Consider the following 22,344-nt stretch of genomic DNA (forward strand, 5'->3'; position numbering starts at 1 on the left):
AGGGTGATGCATGAGGCTCTGTCTGAAATGAGAGAGGAGCAGATGAGTCTTCTTTCCCATCCAAGTCACTCATGCACATGCTCATTCATCACTCTGTCTCGTCCCACTTCTGTTTCTATTTGAGATTAAAAACAACAACCCCACACCAAAATGGAGAAATGTATGTATGCAGCATACTGTGGTTGCAAGGCATTCCAAGGGCTGCCTTTGAAGTTTCCCAGTCTCTTGCATCCCTCGCCCAAAAGGTATAATTGTTCCAAGTGGCTAGAAACCTCCTGCTACACAGGTGTGGGTTCACACAGGTGTGCCCCTACTGGTGATGCAACATGATGACATCACATCCCTTCCTGTGGTACAAGAAGAGGGAAAGATGGGACCAAGGGGGCAGCCATCCTTTCCCTCCCCAATACTGCATTCCTGGAAGGGGCAGCAGACAGGCATTTCTCATCACACCCCCCCCCCCAAGGAATTTGTGGCCCAGTTTTGAGCATCTGTGGTGATTGGTGGCAGCAGTAGGGCTCTAGCTGCTTGGACCTTTGGTGCAGAGAAAGACTGGAAAACATTGGGCACCTCTCGCTTCACTTCATACTGAAAACATTTTTGCAGACATTTGGAGGAGTGCAAAATCCAGACCATAACTGTTACAACCTGTGCATTATCCCAGGAGGTATAGGTCAGTTAGCTTTATATGATTCCTCAAGAGAAGCCCTGCCAGCCTGAATGCAACAACACTATGCAACTTGAGCCCGTGTGTGCTGGCTAAAGTCTACATATTAGATTTTCATGGCCCATTTCTGAGCAGAGGCTCTGGACACCTGCTTCTCTGACCATGCCCTCAGCATAGAACCATTCAGTTTGAGCAGGCCTCTGAGAATAGCTGCTGTGGCTCACTAAAAATAGCATTTTTTCACTCTTGCTGCCACAAAGGAAAACCTGAAATAGTTTGTGTTGTGGGAGACACAGGAGGGCTGGATGGCAGGGCATGAGCACAATGGCCACCTCATCCTCCCTGGGGCCCCCTGTCTCCTCCATGCACCCCTCTTCCTCTGTGGGCCTCCTTTTGCTCCCATTTTCTTAAGCTACAGAAATCTGTGGTCCCCCAAAGTGTTGCCTTTGTCCAGTAGTCTGGTTTCTAAACACACCCTACCCCTCCCTCTTGCCTTTCTTTGCAGGCAAGCCTTGTCAAGAGTTCAAGAATATGTTTCAAAGAGCGGGGGGACATTCAAGGAGGGTGTGAAGCTGTGGTGGTGAAGGGTGGACCGGGGGGAGGGTCCCATGGGTGAAACAGAGGGTTTTCTACCGCCAAACCTGAGGTTCCCGCTATCAGGGTGATAGCTTTCCTTGAAGGAGAAACTTATAAAAATATCACCCCAGAGAACGGGGAGAAACTTGCTAGTTAATTTTTAAACTCTGTTAAAAGGTGTTTAAATTATCTCTCCCCCCCCCCCCATCTTATCTAAGCTTGTCTCTGGGTGTGTTTCTTTTCTTCTCCTTGACAGGTCGCCAACCAAAGTCGTGCAGCCGGTACCGAAGGTGCGTCTATTTGTGTCAATGTTTGTCAGATGTGAGCAGCGTCCCTGATCTTAGTAGAGAGCAGCCAGGGTCATCTCATTCTAAAGACGTCAGACCTGCAGTGCCTAGGTAGACGGTGGAAAATGGAGATGGGGGACCATTTTTCCCCCTCCAGAGTTTTTCTTCACCCGTAGGACTTTGCTCAAAGCTTTTGCTCCGGGGAGATTGGATCTCAAAGTGAAAAAAGCACAGCAAATCGTTCTGGGTCGCTCTCTACATTCTCATCCAAGAGCCAGGGAAGCATGGTGTTTTTCTAAATAGGCACAGCCCCATGATGCTTTTTAATTTCTTTGTTAAACAAGAAGGATATAAACAGTGAGTTTATGGGTTTGATTTTTGGGGTGGTGACTGGAATCTCATTCTGCACAATGTGTCCCGTGTCCCAGAGGCACAGGTGGCTTTCTGAATGAGGATCTGAATTGGTGGGTGGCACTTGCAACCCACCCACCCTACTCCAGAGACACACCACTGCTGGTACTTAGGTTATCAAAGTGTGGACAACAGGCTGGGGGGCAGGTTTTAGCCCCGCTACCCTGCCCAAGACGCACGAGTACTTAACACAGACAACATCAGCTTTCACTAGCCACATTGCTCCAGGTGTTCAGAACTACAACTGTTGCGAGCCCCCGAACAGCGTGGCAAGTGGTCAGGGATAATGGAAGTTGTAGCTCAACAACGTTTGGCGGGCACCAAGGTTGGGGGAAGTTGACCTAAATGCTCCTTTAGTTTTTAAGAGGTCCCAGGTTTTTAAGAGGTCCCTTGTGTTGCATATTTTAGAATGTATGAGTGGAGTTCAGGAATTCTGTTTCAGCAAAAAGAATGCAAGAAAAGCCTGGATCAAACCCAATGGCCCGTCTAGTCCAGTATTCTCTTTTCTTAGTTGCTAGCTAGATGCCTCTGGGAAGCCCACAACCAACAGCAGCTCTCCCCTTTTGTGATTCCAAGCAACTGGCATGCAGAGGCATTCTGTCTTCGGCGGTGGAGGTGGAACATAAGCTACTGTGGTTAGCAGCCTTGTTCTCCTTCAATTTGAGAATACACCACATAAAGTTTGGGCTTGGTGCATCCATTATAGTGTGGTTGTAATTAAAATTCTGCACCCCTCACAACTGAAGCAGATGACAACAAACCAAGCGCACACTAAGAGTGGTGAGAGCCCACTGATGAATGGGCCCAGTTCTTGCATGATGTTCAACCATGGCTCGGGATCCTTTGGGCCTCCAGATGTTGGGCTCTGATCTGCAAGTGCTGGCACCACCAAGGGTTCCAGTCCCCAGAGGCCACTTGGATTGATGGGCAGGGTGTCGGGAGATTCAACTTGGAAGGAAAGAATCAGGAACTAATTCTTAAGTGCTCTCTTGATGCTTTTCTTCCTTCCTTTGTTAACCTTGCCTGCAAAGGAACACACACACACACACATACACACACACACCCCATTGGCGGCTACTATTCAGTCTGTGCCTGTTATAAACATGGAGCTTAGAAATATGTGCTAGAAAACTGGAACTTTGCTGTGCTTTGCTTCCCGAGGTAACCGGAAGCCAGAGGCTTAACTAAGCTTCTGCAGCCTCGTTAGCTGGGTTCCTTCTCTCTGTTCCTCGTTTCCCTTTCTGCTCCCCAACTGCCAGTGTGGTGACAGAAGGGAGTTGAGTGTTCCAGTTTGAAAAGCCTGAGATTATGTGAAAGCAGAACTCTAAACTTAGCGCATGGAGGCAGCACCACTGCTTCCCACACAGGTAATTAGTATGCTGCCTCCAAGTACAGTGACAGCACAGCTGAATCTCTGGCATTTATTAAGTAGTAGTAGTAGTAGTAGTAGAAGAAGAAGAAGAAGAAGAAGAGTTTGGATTTGATATCCCGCTTTATCACTACCCTAAGGAGTCTCAAAGCGGCTAACAATCTCCTTTCCCTTCCTTCCCCACAACAAACACTCTTTAACAAACTTCAGACTAGCCCAAGGCAAGGTCACGCAGCAGCTGCAGGTGGAGGAGCGGGGAAGCGAATCCAGTTCACCAGATTACAAGTCTAGCACTTCTAACCACTACACCACACTGGCTCTCACAGTAGGCCAGGAGTTAGTACACATTTGGAGTGGGGAGGGGGGAGAAGAGAAAAGGAGAGAAGAGAGAAAATCCTAAAGTGTCTCTGGTTAGATGGGCTGAAGGTGATGCTGTGCAATTTTCTGGGAATTAAGGACAGTGTTGTCCCAAACTAGCCTTATGCTGCTGCTGTGCAGGGCCAGCAATGGAAGGTACATCTTGCTGCATACTAGGGTGTTTTACGCTCACCCCTCAGGTGCTGCTTGTAAAATAAATATTGAAGCATAAAGTACTTCCTGAAATCACTTCCATTGATGCCAGAGTGTTGCAGACGACCTCCCTACCCCTTGAAACCTGGATAGTAAAAGACAGGAGCCTTGAAGTACCATAAAATGTCCGAGCTGGAAAAACAAAAGGCATTTTAAACTGGCCCTGAAAGGACACAAGGACATAGGTAGCTACATAGAGCAGCAGAGCAGCTCCCCTAAAGATAGAGGCCATGTCATTGGTCCTCTGTGAAGAGTGACCAGGTTAATTATGCCCTTGTCAGGGTTTATTCGTGCTCTGTTTGCCGTGGGACTGCCTTCGGATTATAGGGCGCCCATTTGCAAAGTGCCCTGTGGTGTGTGCCACCCCTTAGCTTGTCTCGCTGCTTGCTTCCTTGGCTATGGCAGCATATGGTCCTGCGAAACTGCCAGCTGCTCCAATTTTTCTACCCAGCTCTGGAACGACACTGTTTGGCAGTCTAAGGCATTGTGGGAACATAAAAATGGTGGGCAGCTTAACGGCTACTTGCAACAGAAACCCCCGTAGCCAAGGGACTGGGCATATTGGTGGGCCCCATGGCAGGGCTGGTGGGTCTTGCGGGGATAGCGCCTGGCTGCTGAGGATGCTGACTACTGTCTCCACAAGGCTGTTACAGCCACCTGTTTTTTGAAATGGAAAGTGGATGCAATACAACTCTTTCATCAGTATTTGCACAGGGAAAATAGGGCTTTTAAAAACAAGGTTAGACAAATTCACGAAGCAGGTATATCCACACTTGATTGTTAACTAGAGCCTCCATTAGCAGAAGTATTCTACCTGGGAATGTCGGCCTCTGGGAACAAGCTATGACAGAGTTGTTGCTTTCATGTCCTGCTTGTAGACTCAGTGGCCAGTCGCACATGGGAAAAGGCTGGCAGATTACATACATACATACATACCATGTTTTTCCGTGTATTGGACGAGGTTTTTTGACTCAAAAATCTTGTCAAAAAACTGGGGTCATCCAATACACAGATGGTGGCATGGCGGGGGGGGGGAGTGGCACGGTGCCAGCCATTTGATTGGCAGGAGTGTGGCTTCCCCCAATGCCGCAGGGGGCAATCTGGGGGGTGTTTCCTGCCCGCAGCTGCATGGTGGGGAGAAGCTGCACATCGCCAGCCAGCTCTTTGGAATGCAAATTCACCCGATGCCGCTGCGCATGGGAAGCACTCCCTGGATCGTTTCCCGTGTGCGGTGGCATCAGGGGAGGTTGCGTTCCTGCAAACCGGATGGCTGGAGGGAGCACAAATTCACCCGCTGCCGCTGCGCATGGGAAACGATCCAGGGAGTGCTTCCTGCCGGCAGCTGTGTGGGGAGAGGCTCAATAACCTTTGGCCATCTCCCTTCATTTTCTTAAAATTTAGTCCCCTAAAATTGGGGGGGGGGGTCCTTATACAAGGGGGCATCTTGTAGACGGAAAAGTATGGTACATACATACATACATAATTTTATTTGGATGCTGCCTTTCCATATTTCAAGCCATGCTCAGGGTGTTATGTAAAAAATGCATAATTACAAACATAACACACAAACTCCTCCTCTGCTCCCACAGTGCTGCTCTTAGCTTGCATAAAATAATCATTGTTTGCTCATGTGAATGTATCCTGAGCTAATACGAAGCTTCCCTTTGCCCTGTACATTCTGTGGCCAGTCTTGTTTCTGCATCACCATGATGTGCAGTTTCTTGCTGCCTTCTTGATTATTTGGGATTTGACCCCTTTTATAACAAGTTCTTTCTTACGCATTATTTTTCAGGAGCTGACCAGTGGTCAACAGAAAGCAGAATGTGAAGCAGGAGCTTTGGAAGTCAAGCAGGAGGACCCTAAAGAGGTGTGTTAGGTTGTTGATGGGAATCCTGAAGTACAGGTTTTTAAAGAGTCATGTAACAAATCTTTTGAGCAGTGCTCTGAAAGGCCATTTAATTTAATTTTGGGAGCCTATTAATCCTCACAGTTTTCAGCTGTGAGAATTCGTGGGAAAAGTTAGAGGCAGCAAGTATTCCAAGGCTGCAGAGTTTGTAAAAACTAAATTCTTAGTTTGGGGTGTCTTAATTTGGTAGTAAAGATGAAATCATTAAGCAGTTAAAACTGTTATGTGTTCAATATGTGCAGATTTTTAATAAAAGATTAAAAGTAAAGTCACCAGTTCACTGTGATTTGTCTAATAGATGTTGTAGATAAATGTTATTTATTGTCATTTGGATTGCATATTGTCGCTTGAAGCTTGAAAGACAATGATCCTGCCTCCGCAACTGGCTGTGTATGCCAAGTTCTTCCTTCCTTCTTAAAGTTGTTTTGAATCATTATTCTCTGCAAAGACCAGTGTCTTCCAAAATTTTGATACTTGGGATTCCGGGATCCCCTCCCCCAATTAAAATAAGGATGCTGTGAATCTGGGATAGGGAGCCTGTGGCATTCCAGGTGCTAGACTCCATCTCCCATCAGCCCCACCTAATGCGGCCAGCGGACAGGGATGATGGGAGTTGTAGTCCAACAACATATGGAGGGCATAGACATAACATCCCAGCTGTGCTCCGCTCTGAAAACAGGGTGGGCATTCTGGACCCTGGGTGGGTTTAGAATATGGTTCTGTCAGTAGGCTGAGTGGGGAATCTTTGTTTGCCCACACAAGGGATGATCTCACTGTCTATATATTCACAGGGATTGAGAGCAGGGGCACAATTATATGATTCTGTTGCCCAGAAAAACACCCCTGCTGTGGACACACAGGAGTGAGTGCATTCAGTGCGGTGGCTTAGCTAGCTCAGTTCCTTTCGCAGCATTGCAAGACATGCCACTGCCACAACCAGGCCACAGTCTCTATAGGTTACAGCGACAACTGCCAGCCAGCTCCTGCATGTGACACTTTTGTTTGTTTAGATAATTGACAATATAATTGAAGAAAGCCAGAAGGTACATCAACTTGACTATGATCCATTGGGCTCGTCAGAAAAGGAGCTGTCCGATTCCCCGTCACATGCGAACACTTGGATTTCTGGAGCTGATGTTCTCCAGCACATTCCCGAACTCTTGTTTGCGGAAGCAGGGTTGCTACAAGGCCATGAAGAAGAGCCCCCCTGCCAGGGCCCCCAGGCTGTGGCAAATGGAATGGAGCCCAGGCAGGCTTTGCAGACCCATGAGGGGGCATTGGAGCATCGGCAGGGGGAAGGTGATGCTCGATCAGTGGAAACAGCAAGCGAGATCCCATTGTGGCAAGCAGGAGAAGGCGACAAGGAATTGAAAAGTGAGGAGGCAGCTGACTCAAGGCCGGCGGATGTCTTGGAGGCACCTGTGGATTTCCTTCCTGCCAGAGATTCATCCGTGGCTGATGAGATGCCTCCTGTGAAACCACCACGGCAGCTCAACATAGAGCCAGACATTGTGGCCAGCACAAAGAAGTCTGGCCCTGCCCGGCCTCCCCCACCAGCAGGCCTCCCTCCCCCAAGGCCCCCACCCCCTGCTCGGCCTGCCCCGCCGCCAAGGAAGAAGAAGAGCGACTTGGAAATTGAGACACACAAAACACCTGGTCTGGAAGGTAAGTTTTAGTTTTGTTGCATCCTTGTACCAGACTAAGGGTGGGCTACTTGGTTCCCTAGACATTGCTGGATTCCAGCTCTCTCCAACTCTAGGTATTTGCCATCCTGACTTTCGGGATGGGTGAGAACTGGAGTCACATGATGGAGGAGTAAATCTGATTTAATTGGTAGAAACTCCTCACTTCTTTAATGTCTTGCTGTAGTTCCCAGGGAGACTTTTTCATCTGGTGGCCTCTTACCTCCCAATGTGTTGATGGAGTCCATAGCCAAAGATTCTCAGCCTTCCTTGGATCTGGCCAGCGCAACAAGCGGGGACAAAATCGTCACTGCACAGGTAAAATGGCACTTGAAATGTCCAATTTCCCACTGGAAGTAATGATTGATGCCCAGGGCAACGTGGGAGGGAAAAGGACCCCAAAGCATGGATGCATGATTGATCCACATGCTCCGGAAGAGGATGGTGGAGTGTATCTGTTTGGGGGACTGGGGCATTTCTGAATGTGGGTGCTGGGTTGTTTCTGGGAATGCTCCCTGCAAACTAAAAAATTCCAGTATGCAAAAACCCAGTGTGTTGTGGGGGGTGGGGTCTAGGCTTCATTTTTCCCTGTCTAATAATCTACTTTTCACTGAGCATGGTATGAAGGAGCATTCCGAGGCATGATTCCCCATCTGCATTTGGATGTGGTGCGGGGTGCTGTTTCTGAATGGGTCCTTAAATATCCATCTATGTGAGACACAAAATGGTTTTTTTGTGAGCTTTTTAGCCAGCTGCTGATCTTTCAAACTAGTTCTCACCCTCACCATACATTTAAACCACAGAGCTTCTCCAAAGAATCCTGGAAACTCTAGTTTTCCCCTTATAAACCTACAATTCCCAGCACTATTAGCAAACCACAGTTCTCCGGATTCTCCAATGTCTTCAACATTTTTAGACCCAGGACCCACTTTTAACCCAAACATGCATTTGGGGACCGATTTCTTAATCTTTTCCATACATTTGAATGATTTGAATGACCCACCTTGGATCAGGCCACAACCTATGAATTGGTCCTGGCCCACCAGTTGAAGACCAGTGCTTTAAATGAATGGTACAGATGTGACACCAGTTCACATAATGGCAGGAGAGAGGGAGTCTGTGGGTATTCACAGCAAGAATCTCACACTTTGCTCCTCCTCTTGTCCTGTGTCTGTGAATGCTAAGCCCAGGGTTGCCAGTGCCATGTGCAAACCTAGGCTCATGGTTTGTTTCTGCTGGACAAGCTGTGAGTTATGAGCCAAGAACAACCTGTGGCTGGTGGCTTGTCTGGACTGAAGCAAACCATGAGCCTCGGATTCAGATGTAACAGGAAGACAAATCATGGCTTAGCTCTAGGCAGCACTATGGCGGCAGCAGCAGGACCAGCAGAGAAGTGAAGCAACTGCCGATTTTGCAGAGAGTATTTGCATGCTTGCTCATTCTCACTTAGCCATTTTTTAGCTTAGCGTTCGTGCAAACTGAGTCAAATATTCTCTGTAGAACAGTGTTCTTCAGCCTTTATCCCCAGCCAGTTTAGCCAGTGGTCAGGGATGATGGGAGCTCAACAACATCTGGGGACCTAAGGTTGAGCAACATTGTGTAACAGATACCAGGGAGCTACCATTAGCACCACCAGGGTTTGTTCTTTGCAGGCTGTGCCGAGTCTAGAGTTGAAGCCCACTTGCAAATCCTACCTTATGGCTTGGGCACCTTTACTTCTAATGAATGATTGCAGTTAGGAACTAAAGAGGTGACCAGTTCTCCCCACCCCCATTTGTATATGTGGGAAGAAAGTGACCTGCTTCCTGCCCTCTGCAGCAGTCCATTTGCCAGGCTCATTTGTGTGTGTGCGCGCGTGCACACGTGTCACTAGCAACTAGTGGTAAAGTTTAGAAAAAGATTTGCCAGCTTACAATGCATTGTGTGTTTACTCAGAAGTAAATTTCATTGTGTTCAGTGGTGCATCCTCCCTAGTGTGTGAGTTTAGAATAACAGCACCTGCATATAGATAGGCTGCAGTTCTTAAAAGCAGGCTACATGTTTTACTGATCTTGCTTACGATGTTGCTCGGCGGAAAGCCTGTTATAGTCTGGGATGTGCTTTGACCCATTTTCCTGCCCTGAAATGCTCATGAAACAGTATGTGTTCTTTCATTTTTTGCATGTAAGCAAATGCCCTTGTGTAATTGCAGGAAAATGGAAAGTCGGCGGATGGACAAACGATCTCGAGTGAAGTGATTGGGCCTCAGAGACCCAGGTCTAATTCTGGCAGGGAGCTCACAGATGAGGTATCCAGGAGGGGGTCTGGTGTCAAAACTGTTACTGTCTGCCTATTTAAACGACTTTCAGGAACTGTGTGTTAAAATAAATACATACATGCACAGATCCAAGAGGCCAAAAAGCCATGAGAAGATGCTGTCTACCATGTCCATTGCGGCAACTAGTTTGGTGTTGCCTGGTGCTCTCCAGATGTTTTGGACTCCCATCTTGGACAGGGAGTACTCAAGACACCCTAGGAGGGAAAATACAGAGCTACAGAGCACCTGGGAGAAGAGAGGAAGGAAGGAAGGAAAGTGCCCCCAAATGGCTCGCAGTTCAATTTACTATTGGCAAAGCACATACTTAATGTTGGCTCCTAAGGAGCAGAGCACGTACTCACTTCTGGTGACTGAGTAGCTAGCATCCCCTCCCCAGGCTAGTGCTCCATGCACAGTTGGAGCAACAGCGTGACCTCGCCTCCACCCAAACTTAAGTACCTTTGTCTGACATTGCACATGCAGGCAATCTGCGACTTCTGCCACAGAGAGATTGCCTCTGTACCTGTTTCTTCAAGCCTGGTCCTGGGGGACAGGGGAGGAGGGGGCAGAGGGGATTCTTCTGGGCCCCCTCTGCTCCTGGCACATCCAGCCCGGGCTCTTCCTCCTCAGGCTCTTCCGCTGCCTTGTGGGAGGCACATAAATCAGCGCCTACTTTCCCTGGCTCAGCCTCTGGTCCCATAGCCCCCCCCCACCAGCTCCTCAGTCCCTGCCAGTCTCTGACATAGTGGAAGGAGCCCTTTATACGAAAAAAAAATGCTTCCAGGATCTCTTCCCTCCCATTCCGCTCTCCACATCCCTCTGCTGTCTCAGTCTTCACTGGGTCTTCCCTCCAGGTCTACAGGCCTAGACTGTCAGTGGGGCATGTGGGGAGCTGAATCTTGATTCTTCTTACTCTGCCTGAGGAGGGATGGCAGAGAGGGGAGGAAGTGATGTGGAAGAAGCCTTCAGGCGCATGCAGCACCATCAGAATGCTACCAAAACATCCTGGTAGCTTGGTATAAGTATTCTGTGTGCCTGTTTTGTGTTTTTTTATGCTGTGAACTGCCCCAAGACCTTTGGATGAAGGGCAGCACACACATTTAATTGATGATGATAAAATGATAGGCATGAGGTTGTTTCTTCTCCAGTGCTGGTATCCAGCTTTCAGCTGAGATCCTTCATTGAAGGGGTGTTCATGTGTGTTACATTGGGGTCCAACGTGCTTAACAGCAATTTCTAATAACTCCAGAGTCTGCTGCTGACGCCAACCTCGTAAAGGGATTTTACCTCAGGCCACGTTCCCTAAGCCCTCCACTTCAGCCAGATTCACTCCAGTTACTGGGGGCAATTGGCCTCTGGTCCCAAAACTTTTCTGGCTGCTTGTACATTTTAACTAATTTTCTTTTTGTTAAAAAACCAAAAACAACAACAACAATGCAAAACCACCCTTGTGTGGGAGACTTCTGTATAGGCCAGTCCCTTAGCCTAACCCAGCCATCTGCTCTCTTCTACCGAGCCTCCCTGTTTTGCACTGGGGAAGAGACATCTCGTTATCTGAACCTCAAGCTCTCCACTTTCCCCTCAGCCTCCTTCACCAACTGTCTTTCCCAGCGGACAGTTATTTTTCGCAACGGACAGTTAACTGCTCCTTCTCCACTGACAAGAACCTGTAGCCAATGAGGGGCCTGCTGTTTCACAGACCAATCGGAGTGAACCCGCCTGATCCAGGCCCCACCTATAAGTATTAAAAGCGACTGTTGCCCTTTTGGCGCTCTCTCCCTTTTCAGAGCCCATCAACAAGGAGCTGCTGCTTAGCAGGCCCTGAAGCACAGACGCCTTTTTCCAAAGCACATACACAGACTTCCTTATGCACAGCATTTCTCCTCACAAGGTCACACCAAAGGTCTGTCCAGGGCAGCCTTTGGCCCCAGCCAGCAGGGCCAGTGGTCAGGGATGGTGAGTGCTCAAGGCCAAAGCTGGAGGACAATCCTAATGCCCAGGTGTCTGGATTTCAAGTGCTGCTTGGGTGCATTGATAGCAGACCATATATAGCAATCAACCCCAGGTTTTTTTTGTAGTTGTCTTATTTGTCTTGATGAGTACATCGCCAGCCCTGGGTTCAGTCAACTGTTTTTGCTGCTACCTTCTGTGGTTCCTCTCATCACGTGCACGAGCCTTGTCCATTGACCCTTCCTTCTGTCCTGTCTTCCTTTGTAGGAAATCCTGGCTAGCGTCATGATCAAGAATCTTGACACAGGAGAGGAGATACCCCTGAGTTTGGCTGAGGAGAAGCTGCCCACGGGCATCAACCCCCTGACGCTGCACATCATGAGGCGGACCAAGGAATATGTCAGGTAGGAATTGAGGGCAGCACCTGGATGGTGGTGCCTGTTCTGCCTGCCTGCATTTCTTTATCAATGTCTCTTCTACGTATGGGCACAAGTGTTGTTGGAGCCAGTATCACTAGCAGTCAAGGATGATAGGAGTTGTAGTCCAGCAACATCTGCAGGGCCCCAGAGGTTCTCTCTCATGATTTCTGTTGGGTTTGCCTTTGGGGGAAAAACAGTCCAGAAACCTTAGCTGGTCCAGAACTCAGCTTCAAAATGATTAACTGTCACACACAGATATAAATGTATCATCAAACAATCACCAGGAGATTTTTTTAGTTTGAGCTGCTGGGATTTCACCCTTATTCTAAATGCGCTTTCTACAGTAAAGGCTACTTCTTCCTCTTTTATTTCCAACCATTTTGCTAATTCTCTTATGATTTTTTCTTTTATATTCTCATTGATTTCTTCTTCTACTCCTCTGAATTTTAAATTGAGTTGTTTTGACGCATTTCTGTCATAGCTAAGCTATCCTCAATCTGTTCTTGTGATTTGTTCAAATCTCATATTTCCTCCTTCATTTTTTCTGTCTCCCTTTTATGTTCCTTCATTTCTTTTTGAATTTTCTTGTTTGATTCCTCTATTACATTTGATCTAACTGATAGGTCTTGTATTTTATTAGTCCTTCTCAAGAGCTTCACTGGTTTGTTTCCAGCCCCAATTCACACAGTGGACTACTAAATGTACCTTAATGCATTAAGTGGTCTGGAACCCCTTTGTTTCTGAAGAACTACCAGCTCCCATGTGATCCTGCCTAGTTACTGTATTTTTTGCTCTATAAGACACACTTTTCCCTTCCTAAAAAGTAAGGGGAAATGTGTGTGTGTGTCTTATGGAGCGAATGTAGGCAGGAGCCTCTGCTCAGCGTTCCCTTTAAAGAGCCGCGTGGAGTGTGTGTGTGGCTCTTTGAGGCTTTTCCCCGAGGACGGAGAAGGGCTGCCCTTCTCCCTCCTTGGGGAAAAGCCCCTACACACTCCACGCCCTCTTTAAAGGGAGTGCGGCTCTTGGGGGAGCCTTAACTGCACGCAGCCTCTCCCGGGCAGGGAATGAAGGCTCCCCTTGCTCGGGAGAGGCTGCGCATGGCCAAGCAAGAAGCCAGGACAGCCAGCAGGATCGTTGCGCTGCGATCCAGCTGGCTGTTCTAGCTTCTGGCTTAGCCGTGCAAAGCCTCTGCAGGGCAGCAGGGAGCCTTCATCCCGCTGCCCTACGGAGGCTACGTGCGGCTATCCCTGGCTTTTGCGGGAGGTGGGGGAAGGGACAGAGTGCACAGCTCTGTCCCTTCCCCCACCTCCCAGAAAAGCCCCCAAGAGCTGCTTTCCCTTTAAAGAGCGCACGGCTCTTGCGGGAGGCGGGGAGAAGCCACTAGGCTTGCTTCCGCTGAAGTGCGCACCGATTCCGCTTGCTCTCCTGGCTTCAGGGATAGCCCTGCAAAGCCTCCTGAGCGAAGACGGAGACGCGCTCCCTCTTAGCTCAGGAGGCTTTGCGTTGCTTTCTTATTTCTTGTTTTCCTCACCTAAAAACTAGGCGCGTCTTATGGTCCGGTGCGTCTAATAGAGCGAAAAATACGTAACTTTGGCACTGGAGGATCAAAACTGGCTTGCCCCACTTTCTGAGAGGGTAGGGGGGGTAGCTGCCAGGAATCAGTCCTAGTTCAGGGATGGTCCCTTGGCCATGAAGCTCCTCCCTCCTTTTGTCTTTTCACTTTCTTCTTCTTTTATTTCACTTTTAATTTGTATACTGCCTTTCTATATTACTATACCCAAGGGGGTTTACAAGCTGAAGAAGCAGCAAAATAGACAGCAAAGGTCACACAGGAAGTAACAATCCGATCCAATACATAAATGTCACAATAGCTTTCAAATAAACAGCTTATATCAAATAAAGCAATATTAAATAATCCATTTGAATGTAATAGTAAACAGTACAATGAAATATCAGCAAATAATAATTGAAGTTTACACTTAACAAGTAAAGAATTTTTAAACTATAATTGATAAAAATAACGGCAAGTCACAATGCATAAAATACCACATAACATGCATAACCATGTAAAAGGGTCAAAATGAGAAACAAAGACATACAACTTTTTAAATTGTTTTTTTTTTTAAATATCCCCAAACTCCTATCTTCCCAGTTGCTCATCAAAGTCATGGTCTGGGAAAGGCTCCTAGGGTTGGAGTGTGGTCCATTGCCTGATGGACAGCAGAAAGTCTCTCTCTCTCCTCACAGCTCTCCCACAGTTCCTTATCATTACAGAAGGTGCCAAATTTGGTGGTCTATAGGTGGGGTGGGGTGGGGAAGCTGGTGCCCTTCAGATATCCAGGGACTCTCAACTCGCATCATCCCCAGCAAGCATCATTGGTAGCAGGAATGATGTAAACGTCTAGCAGTTTCTGGAGAGGCCTAGCAGATGGGCACCAGCGGAAAGCATTTTAAATGGGGAGTCTCAAGGAGGAGGCCCCATTTGTTTTGGTATTCTTCTAGCTTGTGAAGACACCTCTTTACTCACACATTCCTTTGCTGTCACCACCTGTCTTCCACTTTAATTGATGTGTAATAATAATAATAATAATAATAATAATAATAAGTTATGTATACCCCACCCATCTGGCTGGGTTTCCCCAGCCACTCTTAATGGGGTTGTTTAATGGTGTGTTTCAATTATTGCTCTTTGAATCTTAAGGATCACGTCACTGGTTTTTATACATAAACTGCTTGGAAGCATCATTGGGGATTAACAAACCTTTTATTTTATTCTAAGTAGCTTAGCACATAGGATAAAGCTGCAGCTACTTCATTTTGGGGTTTGATTCCATTGAGAAATGTGGATACTTGGCACGTAAGGTTTAAAGCCATTTTGCTTTTCCACAGTAACGATGGGGCACAGTCAGACGATGAAGACAAAATGCAGCCACAGCAAAGTGACACGGATGGAGGACGCTTGAAGCAGAAGACGTAAGGCCACAACTAACTTCTTATGGGGTTGGGTGGGTTTTAAAATTTTTGTTTTTATTATACAGTCCCATTGCATTTTCCTACTTTTCTTTTATTTGTTTTTATGGAGCAGCAGGGTCTAAATATTAAACTAAAAGTAGCAAAAAAGCAAATGGATGTTTGTATTTCAAATCGTGGCCCTATTACAAATCGTGTGTGCCATCTCCTAAATGGATTTGCTATCTGAAATGTTTGCTCATGGCAACTTTATTTTCTCTCTCTCCCTCCGCCCCCAGGACTCAGCTGAAGAAGTTCTTGGGCAAATCAGTCAAGAGGGCAAGGCACCTGGCTGAAGAATATGGAGAGCGGGCCGTCAACAAAGTCAAGAGTGTTCGAGATGAAGGTTGGAGAAAGACGGATCTTTTGGGGTTGGGAAGCATCAAATGGGCAATATACCCAGAAAGAAGGGGGGCATTTCATTCATTACCCTTATTGTGATTGGGGTTTGTGATTCAGATCTTGCCTTCCGCTTTCTGACCAAGACTAGGTTCACATCATACATTTAAAGCAGTTTGATATCACTTAAAACAGTCATGGATTCCTCCAAAGAATCCTGGGAGCTGTAATTCGTTAAGCACAGTGGGACCTTTTAGGAGACCCCCCATTCCTTTCACAGAGCTCTGATTCTCAGAGTAGCCTAACAATCTATTCCTCTTCCCAGGGAACTTGTGAGAATTGTGGCTCTGGGAGAGGGAATAGAGGTCTCACAGCATCCTTAACAAACCATTCTTCCCAGGAATCTCTGGGGGAAGTAATGATTGTTTAAAGTGGTATCATGGTGCTTTAAATGTTTGGTGTGACTGTGGCCCAGGTTGCTGGTTCCCAGCATCAGTCCCTCCCCTCCGCTGCAATATAAAACAGACACTAAATGCGGGGCAGGTGCTGTTGCTCAGAGATGGAACACCTGCTTCACATGCAGAAGGCTCCAGGTTCAGTTCCCAGTGGCATCTCCAGTTTTGTTTTTGGTTTTTTTAAGGATCAAGTTTCAGCTGATGGGAAGGAGGCCAGCCATCAGAGGAGACAGCCCTGAGCTAAATGAGTCAGTCACCTGACTCTGCATGGGGCAGCTGTCTGAATATCTGCAATCTCAGTTAGTGGAGCTGGGAAAAGGACTCCTGCCTGAAGCCCCAGAGAGCTGCTGCTGGTCAATGCAGACAGTACTAGGCAAGAAGGACCACTGGCCTGACTTGGCATAAGTCAGCTTTGTTTGTCCATATGTAAATTTCTACGTCCATTTGACATAGTTCTACATTTAAATACATACAACACATGCACAGGGTTCAAGGATCTCCAGGTGGGGCTGGGGGAGACTCCTGTCTTAAGACTCGGGAGAGCTGCTGCCAGGAAGTGTAGACAAGACTAAGCTAGATAGACCAATAATGACCTGATTCCACATAGTGGAGTTTCCTATGTTCTCTCTGTCTATATCCACTGCTGTTGCCTCATTTGCTTTATTTTTTAAAAAAATTATTCAAAATTATAACAAAACATATTTTCCAAAAACATATCCTTATCCCCCCCCATTTTCCCTCCCCCCCATAAAACCCATCCCCCCACCCCACCCCCCGACTTCCCTCAGTTCCAGTCTTTGGTTTCTCCAATAATGCTATTTTCTGTATGTTACAGAGTTGTATAGATCCTCCAACTGTTTAGCTTATTATTATCAGTAAAAAAATTGTGAATGTTTATTCAAAACCTGCCAAAGAGTCCAGTTCGCTTTGTTGCGTCTTCAAATACTTTGTGAAAGGTTCCCATTCATCCTTAAAGTCACAGTTATCCTTGTCCCGTAACTTATGAGTCAGTTTTGCCAGTTCTGCATAATCCATCAATTTTCCTTGCCATAATTCTTTAGTCGGAGTTTCTTCAGTCTTCCATCCTTGTGCTACCAGAACTCTCGCGGCCGTTGTTGCATACATCGAGATGTTTTTCAACAATCCCCAACAAAAATGCCTCGGGTTTTTAAACAAATGTTAAATGGAACATTTTCTTCAATTCATTGTATATCATTTCCCAAAATTTTTTAATTACTTTACAATCCCACCACATATGATAAAATGTTCCCTCCTTTTCCTTACACTTCCAACACCTATTTGAACTAGTTTTGTACATTTTCCCTAACTGCACTGGTGTTGTGTTCCATCTATACATCATCTTCATGTAATTCTCCTTCAATAGGGAACAATCTGTAAATTTTAAGTCAGTTTTCCATCATTTAACCCAATCATAGGCGCCGACTCCATGGGGCCTGAGGGGGCCCGAGCCCCCTCAAAAAATCATTTGGGGGGGCTCCGCCCCCCAATAATTTAAGAACATTATTACCGTAAATTTCGCTCTATAACACACAGATTTTTTCTCCTAAAAAGTAAGGGGAAATGTCTGTGCGTGTTATTGAGCGAATGTGTGGTCCCTGGAGCTGACTCGCCGGAGCGCAGGGGCAAAAATAGGCAAAAATCAGGCAAAAATAAGATTGGGCGGTTCGGGCGGAGGGAAGGCAGAAGCTGCTGCTTTCCTGCATTCTGCCTCAGGGTCTTATTGCCCACCCGCTTCTGTTGCTGCGTTTGCTCAAACTCAACAAAGAGCAGGGAATCCCCTGCCCTCCTGGCAAGCAGAGGGTTAAGGAAAGGATCGAGTCCTTCCTTCTAATTCTTTCCTAGTCACACTGTGTGCAGGCTCCAGCCCACCACCTCCTCCTCTCCGTGCTCTAGGGATGCAGGTGGGAGAGAGAGAGAGAGGGCTGACTTGGGGGGGGGACTTTTGCCTTCCTTTCCTCCCCCCCACCCCGTTAAACTCCTCCCCTGCATTCTTAGCCCGCTGCTTCTCCGCACACCCCTCTTGTGCTTCTTGTCCCTTCTGTGTTTTTCCTTCCCTCCCCATTTAAAACGTGGTGACAAAGCACGGATCCACATGGATCCTCAGGATTTTTGCATTGGGTCACCCCAAATTCACCATCAGATCACATAGCATGTCCATGGCTACATCTTGCACCAAAAAAATCACGCACCCACTGTTGCCTAGGGTCACAGTGGTGCAAAAACGTGGTTACAAAGCATGGATCCACATGGATCCTCAGGATTTTTGCATTGGGCTACTCCAAACTCACTGTCAGATATTAAAAATCTTTATAAAATAGAGAATTAAATACATACAGAATGTTAAATTTTCAGTTTCGAAATATTAGTACTAGTTTAGTACTGTATTTCTATATTACTATAGTACTGTATTAGTTATTTTCAAATACTTAAATATTTTTAGGGTGTAAGACCCAATTAAAGCCCATTATTTACATACAGTATTACAGTATTTACATACAGTATTAGGCATACTGTATTAACTTTATTAACTGTATTAAAGCATTAACTTTGAGATATTATATTTATTTAATGAACCCTCAGCCTTATTCAAAGTAAGCTTAAATTAGCTATTTCACTTATTAATCAAAGTGCTATTACTGTGCGACAGCAATATTTTATGTTTTATTCTTTTAATGATAGTTTAGGATTTATTTAAATATCATTTCAGTCTTTTCAGAGCTATATATTCACTGCTCTGTAATAGTCTATAAGCATAATTGTTACTGTAAATTAAATTAGCTTTTTACGAAAATACCGTGCGTGTTTTTGTTTTGTTTCTTTTTTCAAAGCCAAAAAGTGTTTCAGGCTTGTCGAGTTTCCCGGAGTGTGGAGTTATAGAGAGTCGAGTTTTCGGGGTTCTAATGTTGATCATATGACTCTAAAATACTTTTAAAAAACTTTAAAACTCACTTATTTTCATCTAAAATTTAGAAAACTTCCAGGGCAGGACCCCGGTATGGGCCCCCCCAATATTTTTTATAAGTCGGCGCCCCTGAACCCAATCCTCCATCATAATGTTGTGACCTACATCTTTTTACCTCTTCATCTTTCGTCTCCCATTCTAATAATATGCTATATGCGGCCTTTCACTTTCCCTTTAATCATTTCCGTTTGAAACCTAGATCTAGTATAACTAAATCCTTTCTTACAGTCTTCTTTATATGTTTCATGTAGTTGCCGATAATGCAACCAACTGTGAAAGTGGTCTTTGATCTCATCATAATCTCTTAATTTCCATTTTCCATCATGTTCCTTTAATAAATCAGCATTTGTGAGCCATTTTCCTTTCTTTCCAAGTGGTTTGAGCAGTAATGCTTCATGTGGTGAAAGCCACCACGGAGTCTTTTGTCCCAATAAGTCTTTATATCTCTCCCATACTCTCATTAATGATTTCCTGATTATATGGTTGTAAAAGCTTCTATGAATCTTCCCTTTCCCGTACTATAAGTATGCATGCCAACCAAATCTGTTGTCATGTCCTTCTAGTTGTAATGCCTCTTGCTTGTCCAATCTCATCCAGTTCCTGATCCATACCAAACAAGCAGATTCGTAATACAATTTAAGGTCTGGGAGGGCAAACCTGCCTCTATCTTGCCCCCCCCCCCCCGATAAATCTTAAAATCTCTTTCTGCCATTTTTTAAAGCATTCATCTTTCAGGATGACTGGTATTGATTGAAAAAGAAATAGCATTTTTGGCAACACATTCATTTTAATTGCTGATATTTTTCCTAACATTGAGAGATTCATTCTGCTCCATATTTCTAAATTTCTTTTTACCTCAAGCCAAATTTTTTCATAGTTATTTTTAAATAGGTTTATATTTCTTGATGTTAACCAAATCCCTAAATATTTAACCTTTTTATGGACTTCAGTCTCAATGTTTTGTTCTAATTCGGTTCTTTCTTCTTCCTTCATGTTTTTAACTAATAATTTACAGTAGTTTTATTCCTATTTAGCTTAAATCCTGCCACTTTCCCAACATTCTGAATTTTTTCTATTACTTTAGGGAGTGAAGTTTTAGGTTCTTCCACTGTTATCACTAGGTCATCTGCATACGCTTTTAACTTGAATTTGCTTTCCCCAATTTTTACACCTGTAATCTCTTTATTTGCTCTTATGTTTTTGGCAAGTACTTCCAAGACCAGAATAAACAATAATGGTGATAATGGGCATCCTTGTCTTGTTCCTTTTTGGATCTTACAATCATCCGTTATCACCTGATTTATAATTAGTTTAGCTTTTTGTTCTGAATAGATTGCTGCTATTGCTTTTAAGAACTTGGGACCACTTCTGATTTGTTCTAACAACTTTATAATGAACTTCCAAGAAACATTATCAAAGGCTTTTTCAGCGTCTATAAACATCATTGCCACTTTCTTTTCATTTTCTTTTCATTTTAGCCTCCAAATATTCTATTATATTCAAAATATTCCTTTTATTCTCCTTCATTTGTCTTCCTGGATCTTGATGTATATATTCATTTAATATTTTTTTTAATCTGTTAGCTAGGATATTTGCAAATAATTTGTAATCATCATTTAACAAGGAAAGAGGCCTATAGTTTTTAATTTGCAGCAAATCTGCGTCTTGTTTTGGAATTACTGTTATATAGGCCTGTTTCCATGTTTCTGGGATTTCCCCTGTGCTCAGTATTTCATTCATGACATCTTTCAATGGGTTCACTAATTGTTCATTTAATATCTTATAATATTTTGCCGTAAAGCCATCTGGGCCTTTGCTTTGAGCCAGTTGGAGTTTTGCAGAAGGTAATAGGCTTTGATTCCAGGCACTCGTTTTCTTCCTAGTATTCCACACTGATCAAGATGACCCATCCTCAAGCGATGATGAAGGCATGCCGTATACCAGGCCAGTGAAATTCAAGGCGGCGCATGGCTTCAAGGGGCCGTTTGATTTTGAGCAAATTAAAGTTGTCCAGGATCTCAGTGGAGAGCATATGGTAGGTTGCGGTTTTTGCTTCCACTCACAAACCATTCCGCTCCCACCTGGCAGTATCAATCTGCCATTGGGATCCCACAGAAGCCATTGAATTCCTCATTAGGCTTTCAGGAATCTCTGGAAGAGAAAATGGCAGAGAAACAGTGAATGGCTCGTACCAGAAGGAAAGAAACAGGTTGGAATATGCCTAGGCAAAATACCGGGAATATAGTAGGCACCCCTCCCCCCGAACAACATTATAAATACCATATTTTTCGCCCCATAGGACGCATCGCCCCATAGGACGCACCTAGATTTTTTTTGGGGGGGGGGATAAAGAAAAAAATATATTTCCCCCCCAGGCGCGGGGCTGGCGCAGGGGAAGCCCAAGCTTCCCCCGACCCCAGCCCCCAGAACAGCTGCTGCCTGCAAGCCTTGTGCAGGCTGCCGCCCCAAGCCTTGCACGCCCGGCGGAACCTCCCGCCAGGCGCGCGAGGCTTGCGGATAGCTTCCTGGAGCCTGGAGAGCGAGAGGGGTCGCTGTGCACCGACTCCTCTCGCTCTCCAGGCTTCAGCGAAAGCCTGCATTCGCCCCATAGGACGCACACACATTTCCCCTTCATTTTTGGAGGGGGAAAAGTGCATCTTATAGGGCAAAAAATACGGTAAGCAATAAGTACTACAATCTTGCAGTAGAAGAGCGTTAACTCCTGTATCAAGATAAGACCAACATGGAGCAGAATGAACACCTAGGACAAAATTTACTCTTGAGGAAGTCTAGCAGGCCCTTGCTCTTGTAATGGGCATTTTTGTACTAGTGGATGGCTGGGGAAGGGGGGCCACAAGGGGGGGGGATACCACCTCAAGAGCACTGTATTACAGGTACCAAAAACTGCTAACTCAGGCTTCCTCAACCTCAGCCCTTCGTACATTTTTGGCCTGCAACTCCCATGATCTCTAGCTAGCAGGACCAGTGGTCAGGGTTGATGGGAATTGTAGTCTCAAAACAACTGGAGGGCTGAGGTTGAGGAAGCCTGTTGTGTTAACTTAAAACTTCCTTCAATGCAACATTAAGAAATTGCTGGGTTATAATGGGCTGCAGTTAGCTTAGGCATTGGTTATTTTGACTTTCACATTTATTTTGACAAGGGTAAATTAGATTCCTGTGGTACCCTAAAAAGTGATTTTTAAAATGAATTGAAAGGCAGGGAAGATACCGCAGGACACATGACCCAGGAACACATTAGGAGAACGTGTAGTATGAAGTGGTTTAGGTGCACCAAAGACTTCTTTAAAAATAATCCGAACCATATAACAGCTGCTGTTGCCTGCAGCAATTCCTCTGATGTGGGAAGGTTAAGTCCACTAGTGGAGTGGGGGGCTTGCAGGGCAGGGTAGCACAACAAGGATGGA

At 45.6% G+C, this 22,344-nt stretch overlaps 2 protein-coding genes across 3 annotated transcripts in view; one reads left to right on the forward strand and one right to left on the reverse strand.

Moving 5' to 3' along the window:
• KLHL13 (kelch like family member 13) overlaps window positions 1-22,344 on the reverse strand; it is a 570,056-nt gene that overhangs the window by 118,091 nt on the left and 429,621 nt on the right. The window lies entirely within an intron of this gene.
• The window catches only part of WDR44 (WD repeat domain 44), a 48,941-nt gene that overhangs the window by 14,401 nt on the left and 12,196 nt on the right, over window positions 1-22,344 (forward strand). The window contains exons 2-10 of one of the 2 annotated variants that reach the window (XM_083722789.1): window positions 1,500-1,533; window positions 5,673-5,747; window positions 6,797-7,451; window positions 7,656-7,786; window positions 9,660-9,755; window positions 11,982-12,118; window positions 15,023-15,106; window positions 15,382-15,488; window positions 20,803-20,954. In XM_083722789.1, the coding sequence (XP_083578915.1) occupies window positions 1,500-1,533; window positions 5,673-5,747; window positions 6,797-7,451; window positions 7,656-7,786; window positions 9,660-9,755; window positions 11,982-12,118; window positions 15,023-15,106; window positions 15,382-15,488; window positions 20,803-20,954 (1,471 nt within the window). Of the gene's footprint in view, window positions 1-1,499; window positions 1,642-5,672; window positions 5,748-6,796; window positions 7,452-7,655; window positions 7,787-9,659; window positions 9,756-11,981; window positions 12,119-15,022; window positions 15,107-15,381; window positions 15,489-20,802; window positions 20,955-22,344 lie in introns of both variants that reach the window. The other variant, XM_083722790.1, reaches the window with a different exon arrangement.

The sequence above is a fragment of the Podarcis gaigeae genome (genome assembly GCF_964106915.1).
Source record: "Podarcis gaigeae genome assembly, chromosome: Z".
Taxonomy (NCBI): Eukaryota; Metazoa; Chordata; class Lepidosauria; order Squamata; family Lacertidae; genus Podarcis; species Podarcis gaigeae.